The sequence below is a fragment of the Telopea speciosissima genome, chromosome 11 (assembly GCF_018873765.1).
Source record: "Telopea speciosissima isolate NSW1024214 ecotype Mountain lineage chromosome 11, Tspe_v1, whole genome shotgun sequence".
NCBI classification, from domain to species: domain Eukaryota; kingdom Viridiplantae; phylum Streptophyta; class Magnoliopsida; order Proteales; family Proteaceae; genus Telopea; species Telopea speciosissima.
In genome coordinates this window covers 46077379-46101517 of record NC_057926.1, presented here as the reverse complement: position 1 = coordinate 46101517, position 24139 = coordinate 46077379, and the positions used below count along the sequence as shown (strand labels likewise).

The window sequence follows — 24139 nt, the reverse complement described above, 5'->3', positions numbered from 1 at the left end:
GGGAGCACAGGCTGCGCCTAGACACATGGGGGTGGACAAAATGACCACCTTGCCTCCCTGAATGGCATGAATACCCAACCCAAGTGTCTGGGTGCAGGTTGCACTGTGGCACAGAGAATATCATCCCATATATATATATTTTTTTGAGTTAATAATGTGTTCTAGCCCCAGAATCTATTAAAAAAATGCATACCATTCGCAACCTTTGAATTGTGAGAAAAGATGAATTGGTCGGTAGATTTGGCAAATAAAAAAAAGAAAGGGAAAGAGAACGCTATTTGCTTGCGTGCGGTGCGGTGCACTACCTCTGCACCCAAGCATAGGAGCATGCAAAATGACAGCCGCACCTCTGGGATTTCCTGCCTTTCCATGGTGGTGTGATAGTCATTTCATGCGTCCCTTATCTGGGCGCAGGGGTAGTGCACCGCACCAGGTTGCATTCTTTCTCCCAAAAAGAAATATGGGGCAATTTGTTCAAGTATTTTTGTAGGTGAAACACTTGTAAAGATTTGGCACAATTATCGAATCATGATATTAGATTTTTTTAATGAATAATTTGTAATCATACTTTTTTTTGTCTTTTAATTGGTATGACAAAATTTTCCAATGAGAATAGTAGTGTCATGCGTATTCGAAAAATATGTATAATAATGACATCTTCTGATAATGACATTAATGATATGTCGATTTCAATTTATTTTTAAAAACCTTTGTATATCTATATCTTAAACACCTCTTGAGAATAAGACAAGGGAACAATTAAAAGGTGTCACGTTCTAAACACACCTATAAAGGTGTCAGTCAACTTCTACAAAAAAACAAAAGGTGTCTTTCAGTACTCCCATACATAAATAACATAAAAAAGTAAATGATATAAATGTTTAAAATTACAACATCAATCTTAATAAAGATTTAAATGATTAATAAAAAAAATCTAATAAATGGTGGGTCATGATTGATTTTCTTGAAATTTATAAATGCTTAATCGACATGGTTACTTTATTAATCCAATAGATGGAATTGCTATAACCATCCATTTATTTGATCCTATTTAGCGCTCAAAATGCACGAGAGAAAATCAACTAGATAGTGAATCATATAATTGAAAAAGGGTATCATATTTAATATGTATACTACATAACGAGTGTATTTTTAATGGTCAATGATTTCAGTCATCAAAACCAGCCATCAAAATTTTAGGGCATTTTGATAAAAAGAAAAAGAGGAAAAGTACGCTGCTTTTTACGTCCAGACACGGGAGCGTATGAAATTACCATCTCGTTCTTGTGAAATAAAAAATCTCACTCATGTTGATGTCCTTACACACATTCTCATTACCCCCCATGTTGAAGGAGAGCCACACAACAATGATTTTCATCCTCTCAAGTGCGGTGCACTGCCCAATTCACATTTAAAGTACATCTGACGGTGCCCACTGCTCTTGAGAGGATAAAAATCCAAGAATATGTTCTTGGCCACCGTTAGATACACATTATAGGTGCACTAGGACAGTAAGGGTGACAATTTAAAACCAAAACGAAAACTGAACCTGTTTAAAATCGAATCGAACTAAGCCAAAGTCAATCTGTTCGGTTTTGGTTTCCAAAGTTGGAATCTTTTCTAGGTCCGGTTTGGATTTCATGCCCAAAACCGTTAAACCGAACAAAATTACCTATTTTCAAACCGAATAAAGAATCGTATAAAATTATATTCATTTTTTTTATTTTTTAATCAAATGTGGATGATAAATTCTTTTCCATTTTCGCGTCCGAGAAAACTTTTGTCAACTATGATCCTAACAAATAAGGGTTTTTTATTGGTGAAGATGTAAAGAAGTTGACTCATACATTTAAATATGACTTAAACCGAATATGAATCCAAATTAAAACCCACTAAGAAGTTAAATACAAAATCGAATAAAAACCACACCCGTGTAGGTCAATTCGGTTTTGGTTTTGAAAATGTATTTCTATTCTCGGTTTGATTTGATTTTGATTTCCACATTTTTTCTTAAACCGAACCAAACCGAATCGAATGACACCCTTACCAGACAGTGCACCGCACTTGAGAGGATAAAATTCACACAACAACGCAGCGATCCTTGTCCAAAGGAAAAACCATTTTAATCCAATTCAACCGCACATTTTCCATTTCACAAGCTATTCATTTCTTACAACTATGATTTATTATCATACCTTCTCCCTCCAAGCGACACGAGAAGAGAAAAAGTATAAGAAAAAACTAAACAAAATTAAAAATAATAAAAAGATAGATAAAACAATCACAAACCAATCAAAGTGATCCTGGCCTCTGGGTCCATCCATCCAAGCACTCCATCAACGGTCCCACGATCCTCCCATCACTGATAGCCGCATGGACGGCTTCGATCTGCTCTCCAGGGGACACCTTCCTGGTTCCACTCAACAGTTCAGTCCCAAGCACAGACCGTATGAACTTATAAACCGGGTAAGATCGGCAATCCATGATCCGGTTTGAAACGGGAGCATTTCCATTATCATATTTCGCACGTGTGATCCTAAGGTGTGGGACCAACTGCTCCTTGAGCTCGCTTTCGAATAGCTTGATCCGTCCAAACACACTGGCTTTAGGTGACACCTCGACCTCTGCCACATCATGTGGGCCCTCTAGCGAATGTTCAACCAATACGGTCCGGAGTTTTTGCATGAGAGGGTAATCGGGTCTGCATGGGTCATCCACATAACCAAAAACCGGTTCACTCTCCACCACCTGCAGCAGGTCCTTCTCTGTGAACCGGCCCGGGAGTGTCTCACCATTTGGTCCAGTGCTCAGTGTCTTCTTTGCCACCTGCATGTCATTGATTTGCTGAATTTTAATCCAAAGAGTAGTGATTTATGTGGAAACGGATCGGGTTCCATAACCAACCTTTTTTTTTCTTCTTAATCTACTTAAAATGTACTGTGAGTAGGGCTGTAAACGGATCGGATTCGGCTCAGATAGTGCTATATCCGCATTTGCATCCGATTAGCTATCGGACGGATTCGGATAGTGCTAAATGGATATGGACACGGATACGGATCGGATATTTTATCCGTTTACATGTAAATATAGCTTTTCGGATAACTATAGCTTATCCATATCCGCATCTGTTAAACTTTCGGACGGATTCGGATAGTGCTAAACGGATACGGGCTCAGATATGGAAACGGATTTCGGCTATTCATTTACACCCCTAACTGTGAGATTCTTATATCAAATCAGAAATGTGGGTTTTCGGGTCGGATAATTGGACCTTTATGGTATTGATGCAATACTGGCAGGTCCAGAACAGGGTTTCGGTATTGTTCTCGACCAATACTGATCTGGATCAGTCCGTATCGGTCTGAATTGAACAGATTTATCCTTGTATTCTTCAAAAAATCAGATTTTTGATTTTCCATTTTTACTCTTGTTTCGTATCGATGGATATAGATACAAGGATAAATCTGATCGACCAGGAATCGATATCGATCTCTACCAGTATTGAAACATCAATCTGACCAATCCAATACCGATTCCTCAAACCATGGTCAAGCTGAGCCAACAAACTCTGCACGTTTAGTACTTCAGTTGTTGCCCATCCCAAATAAATGGAATTGGGTACAGATGCGTGGTCCACAGGAACTGCTCTGTGGGCCCATTGATTTCTGGGCTCAAATAACTGCATAAAAGCCCATACGGCCGTCTTGAGTGAATTCATTATGAGGTTAGCCAGGCTGTGAGAATTCCGTCGGAGGATGAAATTTACATCCTCCCTGAAAATTTCACCCGTTGGAGGACGGAAATTACATCCTCCCCTTTCATCTTATAGTGTTTGTTACTTAATCTACGCACCTGTGCGACAACTGCCTTAACGGTGTGCCTTAGATTCTCCTCGAGATGGCGTAGATCAATGGCTTGGCACAACGCGGCCAAGTATGTTGCAGTCATCAGCTTAAGAATATGAAGTGCTTCGGTCGATTTGCGTGCCGAAACCAAACCCAACGAGTTCACGTCTTGATTGTGTTGCTCAGCACTTTGCACATGTGTCGTCACTGGGTTCGCAAGATACTGCAACTCAGAAGTATAAGAAGCCATGGCAATCTCTGCACCCTTAAAACCATAGTCCAGACTTGGGTTTGGCCCGCCGCTCAGGTTTGATGGCAACCCTCCATTGTAGTAGTCGTTGACGAGTTCTGAGAATTGTGCGAACATCAGTTTCCCCATCGCCGCCACGGCGAGGCGGAGGTTGTCCATGGAGACACCGATTGGGGTTCCCTGGAAGTTGCCGCCATGAAGAGCCTTATCGCGAGCGACGTCGATTACTGGATTGTCGTTCACTGAGTTTATCTCGCGTTGGATCATATGGGTTGACATTCTTATCACCTCTATCTGCAATCATAAATGATGAGAAGATCGGTTAGGAAAAATATTGAACAGTTGGGGTAGTAGTGGCTGGCATTAGGGAAATGAAGAACCTTTACAGCTAACCAAAAAAAGAACGATGGAATCCGTGACTACCGAGGGTATGGACATTTCATCCTCCAATGGATAAACAATAGTTCTCCCATGGACTCCATCAAATAGCCCCCATTTGGTGCCGGATCCGGCTCCTCTCCAATGAGCCCGTCGGACAGGGATTGCCCAATGAGCACCCGAAGATTGGGCTGACGAGCACACATTCATGAGTGCACGCCAAGATATGTGTCAGCCAATTCAATTGTCGGATGCCTCATTGGGTATTCATTGGGCGGATTCATGATTGAAGAGGCGCATGATGACTTGCTGCTACTCTCTAATTTACCAATTTGGATCCTTTACTGCCGAGCTGCCCGGCAGGACCGTGCTGCCTAGACACGGTGTTGTGCGCAATGTCCGCCTTACCCTTGCCCAAACGCCTTGCCCGAGTGGGGGTAAGACGATCATTGCACACAGCACAGTGTCTGGACAGCATGGTCTTGCCAGGCAGCTCGACAGTAGAAGATCTGGATCCCTAATTTATCCCTCTCTGCTAAACTAATTTACGCAATTCATGGTTTTTATCATCAATTTCACATGTTAAAAATTAGGATGGAAATTCTATCCTGGAATACCTACAAAAATATTTTAAGAAGTTAATTATATAACCTGTCAGGTTTGGAAACTACACCAATCATCATTAAATGAGTAATTATCAACCCTTTCCCTTCTGACTGGTATGTGTATATTTCTTGTACAGTTAGGTATATTTATTGTTTTTATTTGGTTTAATTTTGGTTTTAGCCTAAAGATCATTGGTGTTAATTGAACGAAACCAAATAAAACCAAATTTAAACCGTGTTAAACCCTACAATCATATGTTTTGTTTGGGTTGTATGAAATCATCTACTATGAGTCTTTCTTTTATTTATGTAAAATGGTTAAAAGGTACTAGAGGTGACAATGTGAGACTCTTTCTTCATGAGGTTCTAATTTTCTTACATATTTTATTTATTACGACAAGTTATTTTTACTTAAACAGAATTTAAACCAAACTAAAGAAACCAAATACGAACCAAATCAATCTGGTTTGATTCGATTTTTGAGGTTATGAAAATTATTTGATTTTGATTTGGAGATATTGTATACTGAACCAAATTAAAACCAAACTGAATCGATTGGCACCTTTACGAGTTTGTGTTACTACGCACGTACCTGAGGTCCCAACCACTGTGGAGATGTCCTGAGCGCGTAACGGTCCTGTTTCGGCTTCTGTAACGGGTTGAACTCATGAAGCTTCGCCGCGTGTTTAATCAACTCACTCCCCGCGAGGACATATTCCATCACTGCCGCAGCCTCCATCTGTCCCGGGTGGTGTTTTAGTCGGTGGGTCAATGGGTCGGTAAACTCCGGTTTCCCCTGCATCACTTCACAGAACATGGCCGAGGTGATCTCCGATGCCACCGCTAGCACATTCGCATCGAAACATGCGATCGCACCAAGTGCGGCACCGACTGACGTCCCATTCACTATGGCAAGCCCTTCTTTAGGTTGCAATTCGAACGGTTTATCCACTCCGACCCGGGAAAGTGCCTCCGACCCGGAGATCAACTCACCCGAAGGTGTACGTACGCGAGAGTTGGGTCGACCGGTTATTAAACCGGCTATGTAGGATAGTGGAACAAGATCACCAGAGGCTGTGATGGTGCCACGTAAAGGGAGTAGTGGTGTGAGGCCAGCGTTGACAAGGTCTTTGATAGTGTTAAGTATGTCCCATCTGATGCCTGAGTAGCCTTGCAAGAGAGTGTTGGTTCGCACGAGCATGGCGGCACGTGCGATATCACCGGGGAGTTCGTTACCGTCACCGGCAATAACACCAGCATTCAAGAACCGGATCAGTTCTCGCTGGAGGTCCATCCCTTGGTTCGTCCGGCGGTGAGAGGTAGCACCGAACCCGGTCGTAACACCGTAAGTGTCAGTGCCTTTACAAGACTGAGCCATAACCCAGTTGGAGCTCTCTTCGACACGTGGCTTAGCTGCATCGGAGTCGAGCCGGACAGTTACCTCCGGTTGACGACGGGCCACAGCGACGACGTCAGCCACTTGGAGGTTCTGGCCTTTGAGAACGACCGAATCGGATCGGGCGAAACGGTGCACCATTTGCTTCACTTCTTCGTAGTGTGAGCCTTGGAGTTCCTTGGCTGCCTTGGCCCAGTTCAAAGGATCCTCGTCGCACGTGCCGCAAGCAATTTTAACGTGCGTGTTATCACCATTCTGGATGGGTTCTGCACCTGCAACCATTTTTTTGGCACGTGCGCGAAGATCCGAAAGAGGTGGGTGGAGAAGGAGAAGGGTTGCCCGGCAGTGACGAAGTGGTGGTTTACGTTGTAAAGTGGCTGAGGGAGAGAAAGGAAATGAAGGGTTTAATATATAGAGAGAGAGAAATGTGGTGTGCGGTGGGGATTATGGCCACGAAGAATGGAAGGAGAAGAAAAGATGACGTGGAAGAATCACAGAGGTTGGTTGGTTCCATCTTCCCTCGTGATATGGTCGTTGAGAGTTTAAGAGGGATAGGGTGTTTGGTTAGATTGGGGAATGGGGCTTTCTTTGTTAGTAGAGAGAAGTAAAGTGGAGATTAAAGAATGAAAGATAGGTGTGGAGGGTGGGGTTAGGGGGTCGCACGTGAGAGAGGTGGTGGTTGTCGTAGCCATAGGCATGGGTTTCAACCGCCCTTCTCTTCAGACTTGAGTCCTCCACTTGTTTCACCTACTTCGCTCACGCACGAGCCGACTTCTATTACTTACGTCTCCTCTTTCGTTTTTTCATCCTTCCTTTGGTTTGGTGCGGCTGGTCTTGCTTCACCTGATGGCCAGGCGATGTGATATAAGCAGTGTTTTCAAGGACCGTTTGGACATTATGGCATCCTTATAAGTTGACCATACCGTGGTTCGACTGTTTGGATTGTTGTCCGATTCAATTGTATCATTGAACCTAATTTTAGACTTTGGATTGGTCGTGATAGGCTTCGATATATGAGTTTGGATTCGCCTCGTGAAAATGATTCTTATTCCATTCATATCGTTCATGGGTGTGGGTCATGTATATCAAAGGTGGATCTAGCATCTTATGTACAATGTAAATAAGTAAGGAACGTCCTCACGTGAGAAAAGGATCCAAATTCTGGATATACCCTCCAAACTTGGTCATTGTTAACGAGTATCGTAGTGTGTTGTGGTGCAATGGGTCCACAGTTGATTGTAGACCACACTTTTGTATAAAAACATTAATGGTGTTATTTGGTGAGCCAAAAATACCGAATTTGGGTTCAATAAAAACCTAGTATGATTTCCCCTCCCCTTTGGTAGTTTGGTAGGGTGTTAATCTGATAGTTCCCATCCCGCAACTTTCTATGGACTCTAAATAGTGGGATCCTAGGGTAGAAGGTTTGTGGTAGGTAATTTTAATGCGGTGATCAAATTCCTTTTAGCATGTAGCAAGATCTGTCCTCCAACCAAGGGATCGATATATAAATCATAACTAAGGTCAGGCCACTAATAATTAAAGGAAGCTAAGATTCAAGTAGCTAAGCATCAGTTTGAGTTTGAGATTGAGAAGCAGAAATAGAAGCAAAGGTTGCAACAAGAGGGAGAGATGGTTACCAAGTTACTTCCGAATTGAATTAGGCTTGGAAGATCCAATCCGTTATTGTCTTTTAGAGCATTGGGATGTATATACTGAGTCTTTCTTCACCTATGGTGAGGACAGAATCTCTTAATCCATGAGATTTGATGGTTCGATGGAACTTGGAAAAGATATTTTGAACCGTGATGGAAAACTTTCTTTATAATGTTCGAAAAACAAAATCATTGATCTAAAAAAATTAAAGTATAATAATAATAATTTGGGAAAAAGAATATTAACTAGTCGCGTGATTACTACACCCAGACATAGGAGTGTAGGAAAAGATCGTTCAACTTCCATTGAAATTGAAAATCTCATCCAGACCAATGCCTTTATGCACACTCTTATTGACCCCCACGCTGATGTAAAAGCTACATGACCGGTTAGTGTTCTCTTGCCCTAATAGGCTAATAATTTAACCCAAAAACCGAGAACCGTTGTGTCCAAATCAAGTCTAAACGGCCCAACTGTCCATCAGATTGGACCAGTTTTTAGCTATGATTATAAAGCATACATTGAGCCTAGATCCAGACTGACCCTTCAACATAAAACGGATTTGGACATAAGTTTGATCCATTAAAATTCCGGGGCAAAGAATGTGGATTACGTGGATTGAGATCTCGAGCGATTTTTTTCTGATAAAAGAAAACTACAAAGAATTCAAAGAGTAAACGTAGTCAGGGAACAAATCATACCAAATGAAATTATGACTTGGAAAACGCTAATTTAACTAGCATGAGCACTTAGCTAGAATAATCTTTTGGGTTCTTGACAAATGCTCCCCTGAAAATGCCTATTTATCTAAATGCTCTCCTACAATTTTTTTAATTATAAATTCTTCTCTATTTTTAAAACATTGTAGCTTTTTGATCCCTGCTATTAATTTAAGATAGTTTTAAGGAATCTAATGATCAAAATTCCCTTTTGATAATAACCCATCAAAATTAAAGAATTAAATGATCAAAATGCCCTCATCTTCCCCAAATCGATTAGAATTGAAACTGAAAAAAATTTCCTCAAATTGGTTAGGGTTTGAACTCATCTGAAAACCAGAGATCAGATGGAAGGCGGTGGGTCCGGCGACTGTATGCTTAATTAAAGGCGGCGGGCCTTCGCGGCCTTCAGGGCGGTTCGCAATGAGATCGATCAGTGTAGAGATTTGCATGCAATGGGTGGAGCTTAGATCAACTATGTGGACGACCGAGAAGCCTTCAATGGCTTCAGATATGATGGCATTGGCAGCTGTGAAGCCAAACCGATGCCAAGGCGTGAGGTCCACAAAGCTGGCCAGTTCCACCACGGAGAACTTATGGGTTTGGAGAGCTAAATTAGCGTTTGATTGAGCCATTGCGGTGAGCATCTTGCAGCTACCAGTCCTTGCTGCACGGGCAATCAAAGCTCGTAGGAAGCTGGAAGTGAGACGCTGGTTAGAGTCGCCATCAGGAGTTGCGATGTTCTTTAGGACCCAAAGGATCTGTTGGGCTAGAGTTGCGTCGTTGCTCTCAATTGCATTTGCACAGTGGACCAGCAGCTACTCCATGCAATTGGCATCACCGAAGATCTCAAATGCCTTCTGTGTGGGGCAACCAGGCAAAGACCTGGTCATGTGAAATGGGTTCTTGCTCATGGTGACATTAGAATATGGATTAATTGCATGGTGCAATGGAGGTGATGGTGATTCACTGAATTGCAGCATCGACTTTCAGAGAGAGAGAGAGAGAGAGAGAGAGAGTTAACTCAGAATTTCATCAGAAATCAGAATAGAAAGCAGAGAGGGAAAGAGACAAGACTTGTAGTGGTTCCTTGGGGGACGATCCCATTAAACGGAATTCAGAATAATGAACCAGGAAATAGACGGTTCAGCTTCTTGGGGGATTTTCAGTTGCACAGCTTTTGGTTCATCTGATCTTTTGTTTTTTAGATGGGTTCAAATCCTAACCGATTTGGAGAAATTTTTTTCAGTTTCAACCCTAATCGATTTGGGAAAGATGAGGGCATTTTGATCATTTTATTCTTTAATTTTGGTGTGTTATTATTAGAAGGGCATTTTGATCATTAGATTCTTTAAAACTAACATCTAACATCCTAAATTAACGACAGGGACCAAAGTACTACAATGTTTTGAAAGTAGGAGGAGTATGCAATTAGAAAAATTGCAAGAGCCATTTGGACAAATGGGCATTTTTAGGGGACATTTGTCAAAAAACCTAATCTTTTTATTAACCCAACTAAATATTTACAGAGATCATGCCCATAGTTGGAAAATTAGGTTTTAATTCATCCGAATTGAGTTAAAAAAAATCAAAAAATGAAACCTGGTTAGGAGTTATGAAGAGTTGCCCAGATTAAGAAATTATTAGACCAAGTCCAAGTTAGTCTGAGTTTTTATTGACTCGATATTTTGCCCAAATCATTGAAATTCACTGAGTCTTATTTTTATTGAACTATATGTTGTATATAGACAATAAGTTTGGTCTGTAACTACACAAAACCCTAGAATTTCTGTTTGTTATCTTGAATATTAATGCCTTTTTTTCTTCTCACCTGTAAAGCAATCATAGCCTCCATCCAAAAGAAAAGAATGATGAAATTAAAAAATAAAATAAAATAACATGACTCGTTTGTCTAGGTTTGACTTGCCCTATTCATGAGGTTTTGAAAAAGGCGAGTTAAGTTGAAAAACCTGGTTTTCCGACTAAGCTCTTTTGCCTACTTCAAACTTTTCATAATAGTTATTGTCTCTGCATCTCTGGCCGAAAGCACTATCGTTGCTAACCTCTTCCAGTTAGGATTAAGGATGAGAAAACCAAAAGCCCCACCTTTATCCTTAAAAGAAACCTCCATCAATAAGTAGGGCTGTAAACGGATCGGATTCGGCTTGGATAGTTCTATATCCTCCGCATCCGCATCCGATTAGCTATCAGACGGATTCGGATAATGCTAAACGGATACGGACACGGATACGGATCGGATATTTTATCCGTTTACATGTAAATATAGCTTTTCGGATAGCTATAGCCTATCCGTATCCGCATCCATTTAGCTTTCGGATGGATTCGGATAGTGCTAAACGAATACGGACACGGATACAGAAACGGATTTCAGTTATTCATTTACACCCCTATCAATAATGATAGTATTAACATCAAATGTTCCAATAAATAGAATTCATTGCTTTTAGAAAAGGATAAATTACACATCACCCCCTGGTTTTCAAACGAAACTCAGAGCACCCCTGGTTTAGACCCGAATATGACAAATTAGTCTATATCGTTAGTTTTATGCTGTTAAGTGATGATGTCAGCTAGTTAAATAAATTTAAATCCCTAAACTACCCTTGACCAATGTTGAAGATGAAAGAAGGGTAGTATTGTAAATTTAATTATAATGTTTTAGTATAAGGGTAAAATAGTTCTTTCACACCAATAACTAACAACTGACTAACACCGTTACTGTAGAAGGGGTGATTTGAGTTTTTTCAAAAACCAGGGGGTGATCTAAGTTTCGTTTGAAAATCAGGGGGTGACGTGTAATTTACCCTTTAGAAAACTAGTAACATGCGGCTTCATCCTTCAAGTGAAAATGTAACAAAAATACCCCTACATGAATTATAAAAAGATGGAATTATTCTTTTATGTGGTAACAATACCCTTAATACAGTAAAGAATTCATATACCTTGCCACTCTGCTTAGCTTTTCCCTAACAAGAGAAAGGGATTTTTAGGCTCACTTAGTGCTCTCTCACAATGGAGAGAAGTACTATTGTAGGTCTTCTTCTCGGGAGACAAGGGAGAAAGAGTCGCTACCTAAATTAAAGTCTAAAAAAAAGCTAGACGTATCCAGTGCACGAGGCTCCGTTATTGTGGGGTCTAGGGAGAATCATAACATACGCAGTCTAATCTGGATTAAAGCCCTGGACCCAAAAATTGCTACTTTTTTAGAAACAGATTACTTCAAATTGAACCAGTCAAATTGAAGTTTGGATGAGTGTTTAAACTTTCATTAGATAATAAATCTTATCCGAAAACCACAGAATGAGGTTAGAAATTAAATAAAACTAAAAGTTTTAGAGAATCTCATTAAATGCTAATGTGACACACATTAAAGTAGATGATAGATATATAAACAAGCAATGGGAGTGTGAGAAGACGGTATGTTTCTTGAAAGGCAACATCATCCTCTCGAGAGAGAAGGAGCAAAGAGAAAGTCGCCACCAAATTAAGGTCTAGGAGCCACAAATATGGCTCCAAAGATTATTGCAATATGGATTAGTTTAACCATGAGCCAGTTGCTTAACAAGGAAGGTGTTAGGCACCTTTGCCCACCCGGTTAATTGATCACTAAATAATGAAAAAAGGAAAAAAAAATTGCATAGAAGGAGAAAGAACCTACTTAAGACTAATACGTTGCACAGTAAACCAAGGTTAGAAGAAACATATTTACAAGAATGCCATAATATAGAAAACAACCTTCTTTTTTTTTGGTAAACAGAAAACAACCCTAAATATGACAAAAAATGGAAGAATGCATGGAAAAGTTATTAGAATGCTAAATAACCGCAAATCTACATGATTCTATCGTAAAATAAAAAATAAAAAAAAAATCTAAAATTTTTGGATGGAAAATATAGAGGGTGAAATTTCTAAAATACCTTTATATGCTATATCTAACCTAACATGCAAAAAAAAAAAAAAAAAAACCAATTGGGAGAATTAAATTATTCTAATATGATTAATAAAAAATTCATGGTAAATAACGTAGAAAAAATATATTTGAAAATTTGTGCAAAAAAGATACCCTAGTTTACTAAGATGCCTTTATATATGAAATAATAAAATATAAAATTTGCAAAAAAAAATTAGAAATAATTATGATAATGTTAAAAACACAGAAAAATGGTAAGCCTATTTCTTTGAGATAGAAAAGATGTCCAGCATCACTTAAAATGACAAATATATGACAAATAAAGTAATTACAAAATATTCAAATATAAGAAGAGAAATTAGAAATAAGTAGAAACAAAATAAAGAAAACTCCAGAAAAATTTAGTGGATAAAATAAAAATGTTTGAGATATTATAAACAGAAAGAAACCAGCAAAGAAATTGAAATCATAGTAGAAAAATATTAGCATATCATTATTGTCCAGTAGGGACAGTAACAATATACTTATGATGTTGATTCAATAGTTTGATGGATATTTACCAAATTGAATGAAACAAAAGAGATGTGAGGAAGTATATTTGCCTCTTAACTTCGTTCTGATACTAAAATTGTCCCAATCCCAATTTCGTTAGAAATTTGATGAAATTTGAGCAAAATATAAGATCAATGACTCAAAACATAGCATAAAGTTTTCCAATCGATCCATTACAGATTTTATCGATTTAAATCATATTAAAGCCTATCCAAATTCTTCTTAGTAGGGTTGCGATAGGGTCAGGTTGGGCCGGGCTTTATAGAACCCTAGCTCAACCCTGAGTCCCCTTAGCTGGGCACAGGCCCGACCCGACCCTAACTCAAGACCTGAAAAATTCAACCTTGACCCGCCCTCAGGGTCGGGCCGGGTTGACCATGATTGACCCCGATCATGCGGAGGGGGAAGGAAATGCATAAGCTAGAATGGGTTGGGTAGAAAATTATCAATTTTACATAATATAATATTATAATAAAATGAATTATATTACTTATTATCTTTATATATAATATATTATATAACAATATGTGGATGACTTTTAAAGTTTATAATATATATTATAACGATATATATTTTATAGTATAAATTAAAATAGGATCGAGTTAGCCACCAGACCCTAACTCAAGGCCAAAAATTTCCAGCCTGACCCGCTTTAGGGCCAAATATCTCAGCCTAGACCCTATTCGAGCTTAGGGCGGGTTCGAGCCAACAAGGCCAAACTTGCACCCCTACTTCTTAGGTTACCTAAAAAAAAAAAAAAAAAAAAAAAATCATCCCTTCTTAGGAGTCCAAAACATTGTTCTAGACTGAAAGACAGTTTCAAAACATTCAATGTGACTTAGACCTCTAGAAGTGCAAAAAATGGAGGGATTTGTGAAATTCAATCTAATCAGACTAGATTTGGATGTAACTGTATCTGGTTTGTGTCTATTTGGTCTTCATTAGAATTGACTTATGTAGAGATCTCACTTATGCCTCTGGTCCTATCCTTCAACATATATATAATGGAATGAAATGGATGAGATACCCACCCACCTTCTATTTACTCTCAGAATAATGAGAGATGTTGTCGATACCTTTGGAGTACTCAAGCCACCTTAAATTATAAGTACAAAAATATATGCAGCTTCATTATTGAACTCACTATGAGCATTGGAGGTTTCTTTAATGTGGTTGTTGTCTCAGTCATTAAAATAAGTGAATCTTTAGGTTAAACGGAAGAACAAGTAGGATTACACCCATGAGATGGCGGTTTGATTCCAACAAAACTCGAGAACAATTTTTTCTTTCATTAAAATAGATGAGTCTTTAGCTCAAATGGAAAAACCCTAACTTTTGAATTAAATGCTATCAATATTAATAATAATAAATGACAACTTCTATTATTTGGCTTGGAGTACCGTTACCACAAGGACTAGCTCTAGACCCATTTGGATCTCATGACAACTTTTATTGGATCATAAAATTTTTAATTACAATGTTTATTTTAATCTTTATTGGTTAAAGTACATTATTCAAGACAAATATTATTAAAATTGGTCACATTATGTTCCCAAAAACAGATTTTATCAAGTACCAATGGTGTTCCAATTGTCTTCTGAAAACGTTTTCAGAACAGGTTTACTAAGCGGGTAAAAAATGGTTTCTCAGCAAAGAAAATGAAAAAAACTGTGCTGGGAAACAAAAAAGTGTTTTGGTGTTTCCCAGCACAGTTCTAGAACAGAAACACCTGGTAAGGTTATCAAGCGGGCCCCTCGTTTCTCAACCGACATCGCCGAGTTAAGTCTCTTGAACTCTTTAAGTGCACATGCACATTGTGATTCACTATAGTATTGATTTTTTTAATTCTCTGTTAATTCCAATAATGTTGTAGTTAATTTATCTCACAAATTGTACGCACATTGTTGACTATATAAATTAAGAAAGATAATGTGATTCCTATGCCAGCACAGGGGCCAATGAGAGCATGCACGGAAGCATAAATAGGGGATGGATTTTCGCCTTTCATAGAGGGGTCATTTCATGCCCCTCTGTGTTTGGGTGCAAGGGCCACGCTATCTATCAGGTTCTTTTTTGCATAAAATTATACGGAAAAAGAAAGCTAGCTGCTTGGTCACGGCCCCTAGCCTATTCCCAAACACATGGGTGGCGAAATGTTCACCTTGCCCCCCATATTGAATGCTTGCTTGGGGTGCGCTCCCATTAGACCTCGCGTTGGAGCAAGGGCCACATGACCGAGTAACCTTCTCTCTCCCAAAATTTTGTTAAGTTACTAGTTGTAGTGTAGAATACTCAACATTTACATTGGTTGAAGCCTTAAATCCCTGTTAGAAATTTTCTATTGGCAACTCTTAAGGGGTCAAATAATTTGTAATCATATTATTTGTGCCTTCTTAATGTAACACACTTTACTACCCTTGGTTCCCACCTTACATACGATTCCCCTGTAGTGTTCAAAAAATTAATAAGACCTCCCCTGCCGTTAGCCTTCATTTGTTAAGTCGTGGTATGTCGTATTTATATTTTTTTTAATAGCAAAACTAACCCTGAGACCTTGTGAGAATACCATTATTCCCTTTTGATAAATACCAAAACTGACCTTGAGATCTTGTAAGAATACCATTATACCCTTTTGATTAAAAACGAAGAGAAGGGGGTTTCTCTCTCTTCTTCTTCTCCCCCACTTCGTCTTCCTCCTCTGCACCTGGATATCGCCGGCGATGAAACCAGCTGCCATTGACTGAGAAGGAGTTGAGACGAGAATTCTCTCCTCTTAGCCTGAAGGCCTCACGATCATAGGCCAACGCAGCAGCGTCTTCGGCGGTGTCGGAGGTGTCCAGCCAGAGCATGAGCCTGCCTCATGGGTTAGGCAGCAGAGGAAGAGGAGAAGACGCAGATGGGCAAATGAGAGCACAAAGATCAGATGAAGGAGGTAGGGGACCAGGAAAGAGGAAAAATCCAATAACAACCCAATATGATAGAAAAATACCCAAAATCTGCATATTAACAGCTATCTTGGAAAAGAGGTCACTTCACTCTAAATAAATCCTCTGAACATCATCAAATGCTCCAAATAAAGAAGCCTCACCACCATGTGAGGATAGATCCAAATGATTCCAGAAAGCCTAGCATTTTTGTTCAAGTCAAAACAAACAACACAGGGCTGCTAGAAAAAGATTACAAAGAATCCCTCCTAAGCATACAATTTCCAACTTTCATAAGAGTTGAATTTTCCAGCAACATTTGCCCAACTAAGCGCAAAAGAGTATAAGGAGGTCACAGACCTTCACGAGAAATTTCGAAGGTGTCCAACTAGACTTTTTTTTTCCTTTGGATAGGTAGGAGGGTGTAAGATGTGAATCAAGAGACTTGAACTCAAGACCTCCTAATAGCAATGGGCCTTTATGCACCACTAGCTACCAAATGCGCCAGATACTTGACCACTGTCAAACCAGACTTTATTCACCAATAACACTCTTGATCCATCAAACCATCATCCCCAGGTTGTCACTTTGGTTGGAAATATTCCCACTTCTTTCCCAAAACAACAAAACAGAAAATCCAGTTTAGGGTTCTGCTTTAAATTGAAATCGCTTGAGGTGGCCAGACCAAGTGATCACCGGCTCCCAAGATTGACGGCAAACGACGATGAATGACCGATGACCAGAAGGCTGCCATCAAACGCCTTGGATAGCCTACGGATGACCATGAATCGTATCACAGATCAGGGAAGAAAACCCTTTTTTTCAGAAAATCCCTTCACCGGAGATACCTTACAGCTCACTGGAGATGAAGACCTGTGATTCGTGTCCTCTGTTACGGGTGTTTTAGGTTGAAGATGAAGGAAATGGTAGCATTGTAATTTAATTTCTGTGGTTTTTTTTTCTAATGGTAATTTCTGTAGTTTTAGTACACGGGTTAAATAGTCTTTTTCAAGTAATATCTAATAGCAGGCTAACACCGGAGGTCAAAATGTAAGGTAGGAAAACCAAGGAGAGAAACGTATAATTAGGGCAAAGTACAAGGGAGGGGGATGTAATTTTCCGTTGTTTTAATTAAGTCAATTTACACACAAATAAATGTATCAAGTTTTTATCTGGCTTATATGTATACATCAACTTAATATAATCTATTGGTTACTTGGTAGAACAAGTTTATTTTCACAACTTTCTTTTTCAGCAATAGAAAGGTCTATTTCGATCAATCTGACTATTGAACAAATAGTGCACTCCTTGGCCCATCTATATACGAATTTCATGGCCTATATCAAGTTATCAATGATGGTTTATTATTTAAGGGACTTTTTCTTGTAAATTTTCAAATATTAAATTATGAAAGGTACATGGCAATTCTATCTATTGGATACATAGGAGAAAATTTGGACCATCTAGATGTCAAATTCTGAAATTAAATACAATGATATGGTTCATCAAGTATTTCTTTTTTCCTCAAGTATCCAAATCTCAACTAAAACCAACTACTAATTTCCTTTTTTTTTAAAAAAAATTTAATGTTTTAAGTCGAGAATGATGTGGACAACATATCTACAAAATTAAAGTCTAACGAAACTGCAACACGAAACAAATGCATTTAGGGTTGTATAAATATGTATACTTTGGAATATTGTGAGCGACACCCTTGCGCCTCTTTTATGTCCCATATACATATCATCATTTTTTGTATCTACATTTACTAACTATGAAGAAGATTAATTATCTAATACATATATTGCCCCTCATGTAGACTGAAAGTTTGCTTTTCTGATGATGACAGAAGATATATACTCTATAGGGGAGTTTCAGTATGTATAGGTGAAGTTAAGGGGCTCATTGAAATTTCTGTTTTTAAGTTTTGCTGAAAGGTTTTCATACAAATTTCAGCCATTGGATAGAGGAATAATCAATTCTCATGTCATCAGTCTCAGCCGATACTGATCTGATGCCGATCTGAGTCAGCCTATAACGATCCAAATTGGATAGATTTACCCCTGATTTTCAATAAAAATCAATTTTTAATTACCTCTTACCCTTGATCCGATACAATGGTTATGTATCAGATCAGCCAAGATTAGATATTGGTACCAATCCGCCGACCCGATATCAATTTCTAAAACCATGACCCCAGGGCTTAAATATTAAAAAAGGCCCCTTAAGTTTTTTAAAGAAATGAGAGATCATGAACAAACAGCATAAAGAAGCTCATCAATGAAACTATTTCATACATTGAAGGACAGCAAAGTAATATCTAACGACAATAAAGAGAGAGAGAGAGAGAGGAGGGTGCACCACACTTGGACAGAGGAGGCAAATGACTGCCCCACCCCACATGAAAGGCGGCAATGATCTCATTAATGCAGCCACATGCACTCCCTGCAAGGGCCACACTCCACTGATAACTCTTGGCCGAAAGAGATTATATCATTACACTCCTCTTATGCAAAACAATTAAAGGGGTCATACCAACAAAAAAAAAAAAAACATCATAATAAGGGAAAGAGATCGCCACCGGGTCACGCAGCGCACACCACTCCTACAGTCCTGCATTCTAACGTAGGGGCACAAGAAATGACTATCGGACCCCCAAAACCCTGAAAATGATCAGTGGTGCGGTGGTTATTTCACGTGCCCTTGTCTCCGTGCGAAGGGGCGGTGTGCCACCTCAGCTGGTTTACCAAACAGAAGGGCACATTTCTGTCATTTCACAGAAACTCTTGTCCTACTTCTCTTAAAGGCCTGAAATCTTCTATAGTTCCTCTTTACCACAAAAAAAAAAAAAAGTAAATTACTCCCCCCTCCCTTCGATTATGCTCTAATGACAAACCCCTCCTCTTGGTTTTGGGTAATGACTCTCCTTGCCCTTGTATTCCTTAGATTCTATCAACTGTACCCATTCCGTTAAAAAGGACTGTTAAGTGTTATAAAAAGACTATATTACCCTCTGACCCCTTCTTCTTCTTCCTCTTGCAACTCCGCCTGCACCTCCGCCCCCAATTGGTTGATTCAAAAATAAAAAATATAAAATCACTTTTCATTATAAATTGATCATCCCTATCCATTTAAAAGGAACGCTACCGATCCATAACTCATCGTCTCTCCTCTTCCTACTTTCAGATGTCCATTGAGGATTTTATGTTATCAGTCTCTATTTCTTGTCAAATCTTTACTAATCTCAACAAATCCTAGCTAATTCGAACAAACCCAGATTAGATTCTTTATAGGGCCTTCTTTTTTATCTTATTTAATCCTCAATTGCAGATCACTCTGTAGTCTTTATAGTTGGAATTCTCTTTCATAGTGCAGCATAGAAGAATTCCTGAACCACAGGGTTAGGAATTAGAACCAGATTAGAGAAAGTTGATAGTCGGAACAAATCTGGTTGGGGCAGAACCTGGTCGATACGGTCTAATTAACAGGGATAATATGAGAGTAAAATTTGATTACAATACAGTGGCTGATTTGAGACATATTGAGATTTCCTGTTGGAGTTAGGAAACTTGAAAACCCAGATGGAAAACAGAAATTTGTAGCAGTGATTTAAGGGCTCAAAACAATGAACTAATAATGGTATGATCTAGTGATTAAACAATAATATGTGCAATTAAAGCATTAACTGAAACCAGATTCAGAAAAATCAGAATTGAAGAAGTAGCCTTGAAGTAGACTTGTGGAATATCAAACAGAAACCTGAAAATTATATATAAGCGGAATCCTTGATTAAAGAGGCAATTCAATAGCTGGTTGCGAAGGAAGAGAGAGAGAGTTATGATATTGGAGTAACCTAAAGTAGGGTGATTGAAGTGACCTAAACTATCTTCCTCACTTCACCTCATCACCGTGACCCACTCCCTTTCCAAGACTCCCAAAAACGAAACCCATCTTCCTCACTTCACTTCACCTCAACTCAGACGATCTTAATCCCTTCTTCTTTCTTATCTTTTCTAGGTCTCTTCTGTTTGTCCAAATTCACCATAATTCTTCTTCGTTGCGAACACCCAGATCAAGAATGTGGTGGTTTATTTCTCCGGTGACTTTTCCGAGGAGATACGTACGTCAGATTCGGGAAGCCATTGAAGGTCTGGATGTTGGCATTCTCATTAACAACGTCGAAGTTTCTTAACCCTATGCAAGGTTCTTTCATGGTGGCGGCGGTGGAGGTGGCTACGGAAGTGAAAGTGGTGGATATAGCCGTGGTGGCGGCGACTTTCCTAGAGATGTTTTTAAAGTTTTGATATGGTTAGAGGGTATTATTAGAATATCACAAATAGATGGGCATTTTAGGGTTTTATTGAATATATTTAGGATGATGTCATCACTTAACAGAAAGGGTACCGTTAATAGAATCTAGGGAATGTAGAGGAGGGGAGAATCATTACTCAAAACCCAGTGGAGGGGTTTGTCATTAGAGCATAATCGAGGGGAGGGGGGAATAATTTACTCAAAAAAAATCTTCTATAGTTCCTCACCTGCAACAAACAAATTGGCTAACCAACCAAGAGCCCCTCTCCTTCATCTGCACCTAAACCTGCAACAGTCAAACTTCTCTCAGCTTACCCAAAATCTTAACAATGGACATCTCTCTAACCAGAGCATATGGTGGAAATTCCAATTCCCTTCCATTCACTACATTCCTAACCTCCCAACAATGGCCTCCTTCGAATATCAGCCTATCTATCATAAAACCACCAACTTCTCAAGCTAGGGTTAGGGTTTTTGCAATGAAGGTTTCATCGAGTGTCAACCCTGTATCCGAGGAAACTCCTCTAATCCGGAAGATCAAGAACACTGCTAAATGTTATCTTGACCGCCACAGTCGCCGCTTTGACATTCGGGAGATTCTCTGGGTTGCCTGTCAGAGCAGATACTGCAGCAACATTGACGGAGGAGAAGCAGGGGCTTGAAGAGGAAGAAACCAATGAATCTCATTCTGATTCTGTTGATGTCTTGAAATCTCTGTTTCAAAGGAAGCTCAAAGACGAAGAAAACGAGGAAGCTTCGAAGATATTGAGACAATTGGTTGAGGCTCAACCGTCAGAGGTGGAATGGATGTTTTTAATGGTGAATTTGCTGAGTGAGATGGGAGAGAAAGATGAAGCTCGAAAGGTTTATGAAGAGATTTTGACTATAAATCTTCTCACTTTTGAAGCTTTATTTGAGAATGCCTTGCTTATGGACCACTGTGGAGAAGGGGAGGTTGTGCTGAAACAACTCGAAGAAGCATTGACACTTGCAGTGGAGGAGCAGAAGAGTAAGGAATCAAGAGATGCGAGGTTAATTATCGCTCAGATTCAATTTCTTCAGAAGAATGTTGATGAGGCTTTGAGGAGTTACCAAGAACTGGCAAAGGAAGACCCAAATGATTTCAGGCCTTACTTCTGCCAAGGTGTGATTTACAGTTTTCTTGATAGAAACAAAGAGGCAAGAGAACAGTTTGCAAAGTATTATGAGGTTTCACCCAAGGAGTTCGAGGTAGAGGGATACCTGCGAACTCCATTGACAAAGAGAAGCTCTTTGGGATAGATTCAGAGAATTGAAATTCTGTTGAGAGATTGAAATAATAAGGCAAATATTGAGATTTCCTGGTATTTCTCTCGGCCTCTGTTTTAAATATTTTTTGTTCTCAAAATTTCAAAGAAGAATCTCCATGGAAACTTGGCATGAATAATTAGAAGAGGGAAAAACACTTCAAGGGAATCCATAGACAAATTTACCAGGTTCTGTGGCAGTTCTGATTCTCTAAGTTAACAATAGAATTGGTACTGTAAGCCGTCTTTCTTTTAAAGTTGGGAGTCAGAAATTTTATTAGTTTCTAGATAAATTACTAATATGGATTTTCTTATTAAACAATGATTTGTGGGTAATAATCTCATAAGATTATTCCTTTGTAGTGTTTATCAAAATCTAGAAATAGTTCTAACGGATCATTATCTGCTCTATTTCCCGAGTTCCTCTAATAAGGGGGTAGGGGCGGAAATGACCACCCTACCTCCTGCCCGAACACATTGCCCAGGTGGTGTCCACCACCCCTTGGTAGAGGGACTTGGGGAAATAGACTGGGCGGCAAATGAAGCAAATAATTTTCCGTGGCTTATTCAATAGCAGATCCAAGACCGAGTTAAATATAGAAAAAAGGCTGGGCATGCCGCCAGGCTTTGTGTCTATCTCTCTTCCCATCCCAACCCCCTGAAAAAGATTCATTGCCTCTCTCATGTATGCAAAGAAAATACTTTCAATGTTGATTCACTTATACATTATGGCATAAAAAAAAGGGGGAATTGAAATATTATAGTTCACTACTGGCAATTAACTAAAAGTAAATCCAATGTGGGATGGACAAGTTCCTGAAGTCTAGCATAAGTTAAACACTCTCAGGAACTAGTCTGCCAGAGAGCACAGTGCTTTCTTTTGCCCACATGATAAGCAATGCCTTTTATATTTACATTAAGATTTTAAGTTTTGATTGGAACCATCCTTGGGATCTATGTTGTAGATGAGATGTAGCTTCCCTCCGCGAATATTGGATTCGCATGCATGCATTGGGTTCCTCTCCAGCAACCCCCATCATCACCCAGGGATTGCCTAGTGAGCATCCAAGGACTGGGTTGACTAGACTCATGCCGGGATGTGTGCTTGCATGTATCCCAATGCTTATCCAATCATCCTAACATTGGATGCCTCGTTGGACACTTCATGGGCGAATGACCTCTTGGGGAAATGTGTGGGGTACTCAATTTTTTAGCATTTACTGGTCTTGTTGCACTTTATTTTTGTTGAGTACAGGTATCAAATTATCAAGAATATGGATGGACTTATAGTTATGGGATATAGTTCTTTGCATTGGGGGTGCAAGATGCGCCTAGGCATATGGGGGTTGGTTGAAATGACCAGCCCACCCCCCTGAATGATCGAAATCTCACCCCTATCCCACGCCATGTGTTTGAGCGCAGTCTACGCCCAGATGCGCTCCCGAGCAGAGAACATCGCCCCTATAGTTATTTGGTCATTTGTAATGGACTTTAAGATGGTTATGAATCATCTCTTTAATGTTTCAAGTTAGACAATTAACAATTAAGCTCTACTCACCTACTAATAAATCTATAGGTTCATTTATTTTTGAATTATTGATATGTGATAGAGGTTTTGAACTACAGTAGTCATATTTCTTGAATAGAACATTCCTAAGTAATCTATGTGTTTATGTACGTGTGGTCTTTCTAGCTGAGCACCCTTAGAGGAAGTCTCTAGTGGATTAACATTTGGGCATTTTTTTGCCACATGACAGTTTAGTTGGTGTTTAAATTTTGCAGATAAGTTATACATATTACCCAGTACACGTTCTACGTTTGGTCCCCCTCTCCCCCCCCACCCCCCAAAAAAAAATTATAACTAAATAAAATGGTGGTCTTTTTTTTTTTCGAAAATAATCTAAAAATATCTTATCATTGTCTTAGACATTTTTCGCATCATATTAAAAGAGGATAAAAATGTAATGTTACAAAAATTTGATGGCCAAATTGTGATTGGGTTGTCTAGGACCAATACATATCACCGCAAAGCAAAGGGCACGGTTTAAAGAGAATCAGATCGTCCAATTCAAATTGGCATCTAGCCGCGGGGTAGTCTTCTTGCTGGGCTGCCACCCCTTTTGGTGGCCATCCCCAATTAGATTCTTGGTGATTCAAAACTCTGTGAAATGGATTGGGCGATCTGATTCCAATAGCGTTTTAGTATGTTCCTCAAAATACTCTACCGATACGATACCAAACCAAACCCTGCCCTCCCCACGGTGAATGGATTCCCATTCAGCGTGG

General features: G+C 39.3%; 1 protein-coding gene and 1 pseudogene across 1 annotated transcript; one reads left to right on the top strand and one right to left on the bottom strand.

Annotated features, from left to right (window-relative positions):
- Nucleotides 1–2131: 2131 nt before the first annotated feature.
- On the bottom strand, nt 2132–6812 carry LOC122646812 (phenylalanine ammonia-lyase-like). Its single transcript, XM_043840415.1, has 3 exons — nt 5671–6812; nt 3853–4389; nt 2132–2826 (listed from the first exon to the last, which is right to left on the bottom strand). The coding sequence occupies exons 1-3, from the start codon at nt 6754–6756 to the stop codon at nt 2293–2295; spliced, it is 2157 nt and encodes a 718-aa protein (XP_043696350.1). The 5' UTR covers nt 6757–6812; the 3' UTR covers nt 2132–2292.
- Nucleotides 6813–20791: 13979 nt separating this feature from the next.
- On the top strand, nt 20792–21862 carry LOC122646814 (annotated as a pseudogene).
- The last annotated feature ends 2277 nt before the right edge of the window (nt 21863–24139 follow it).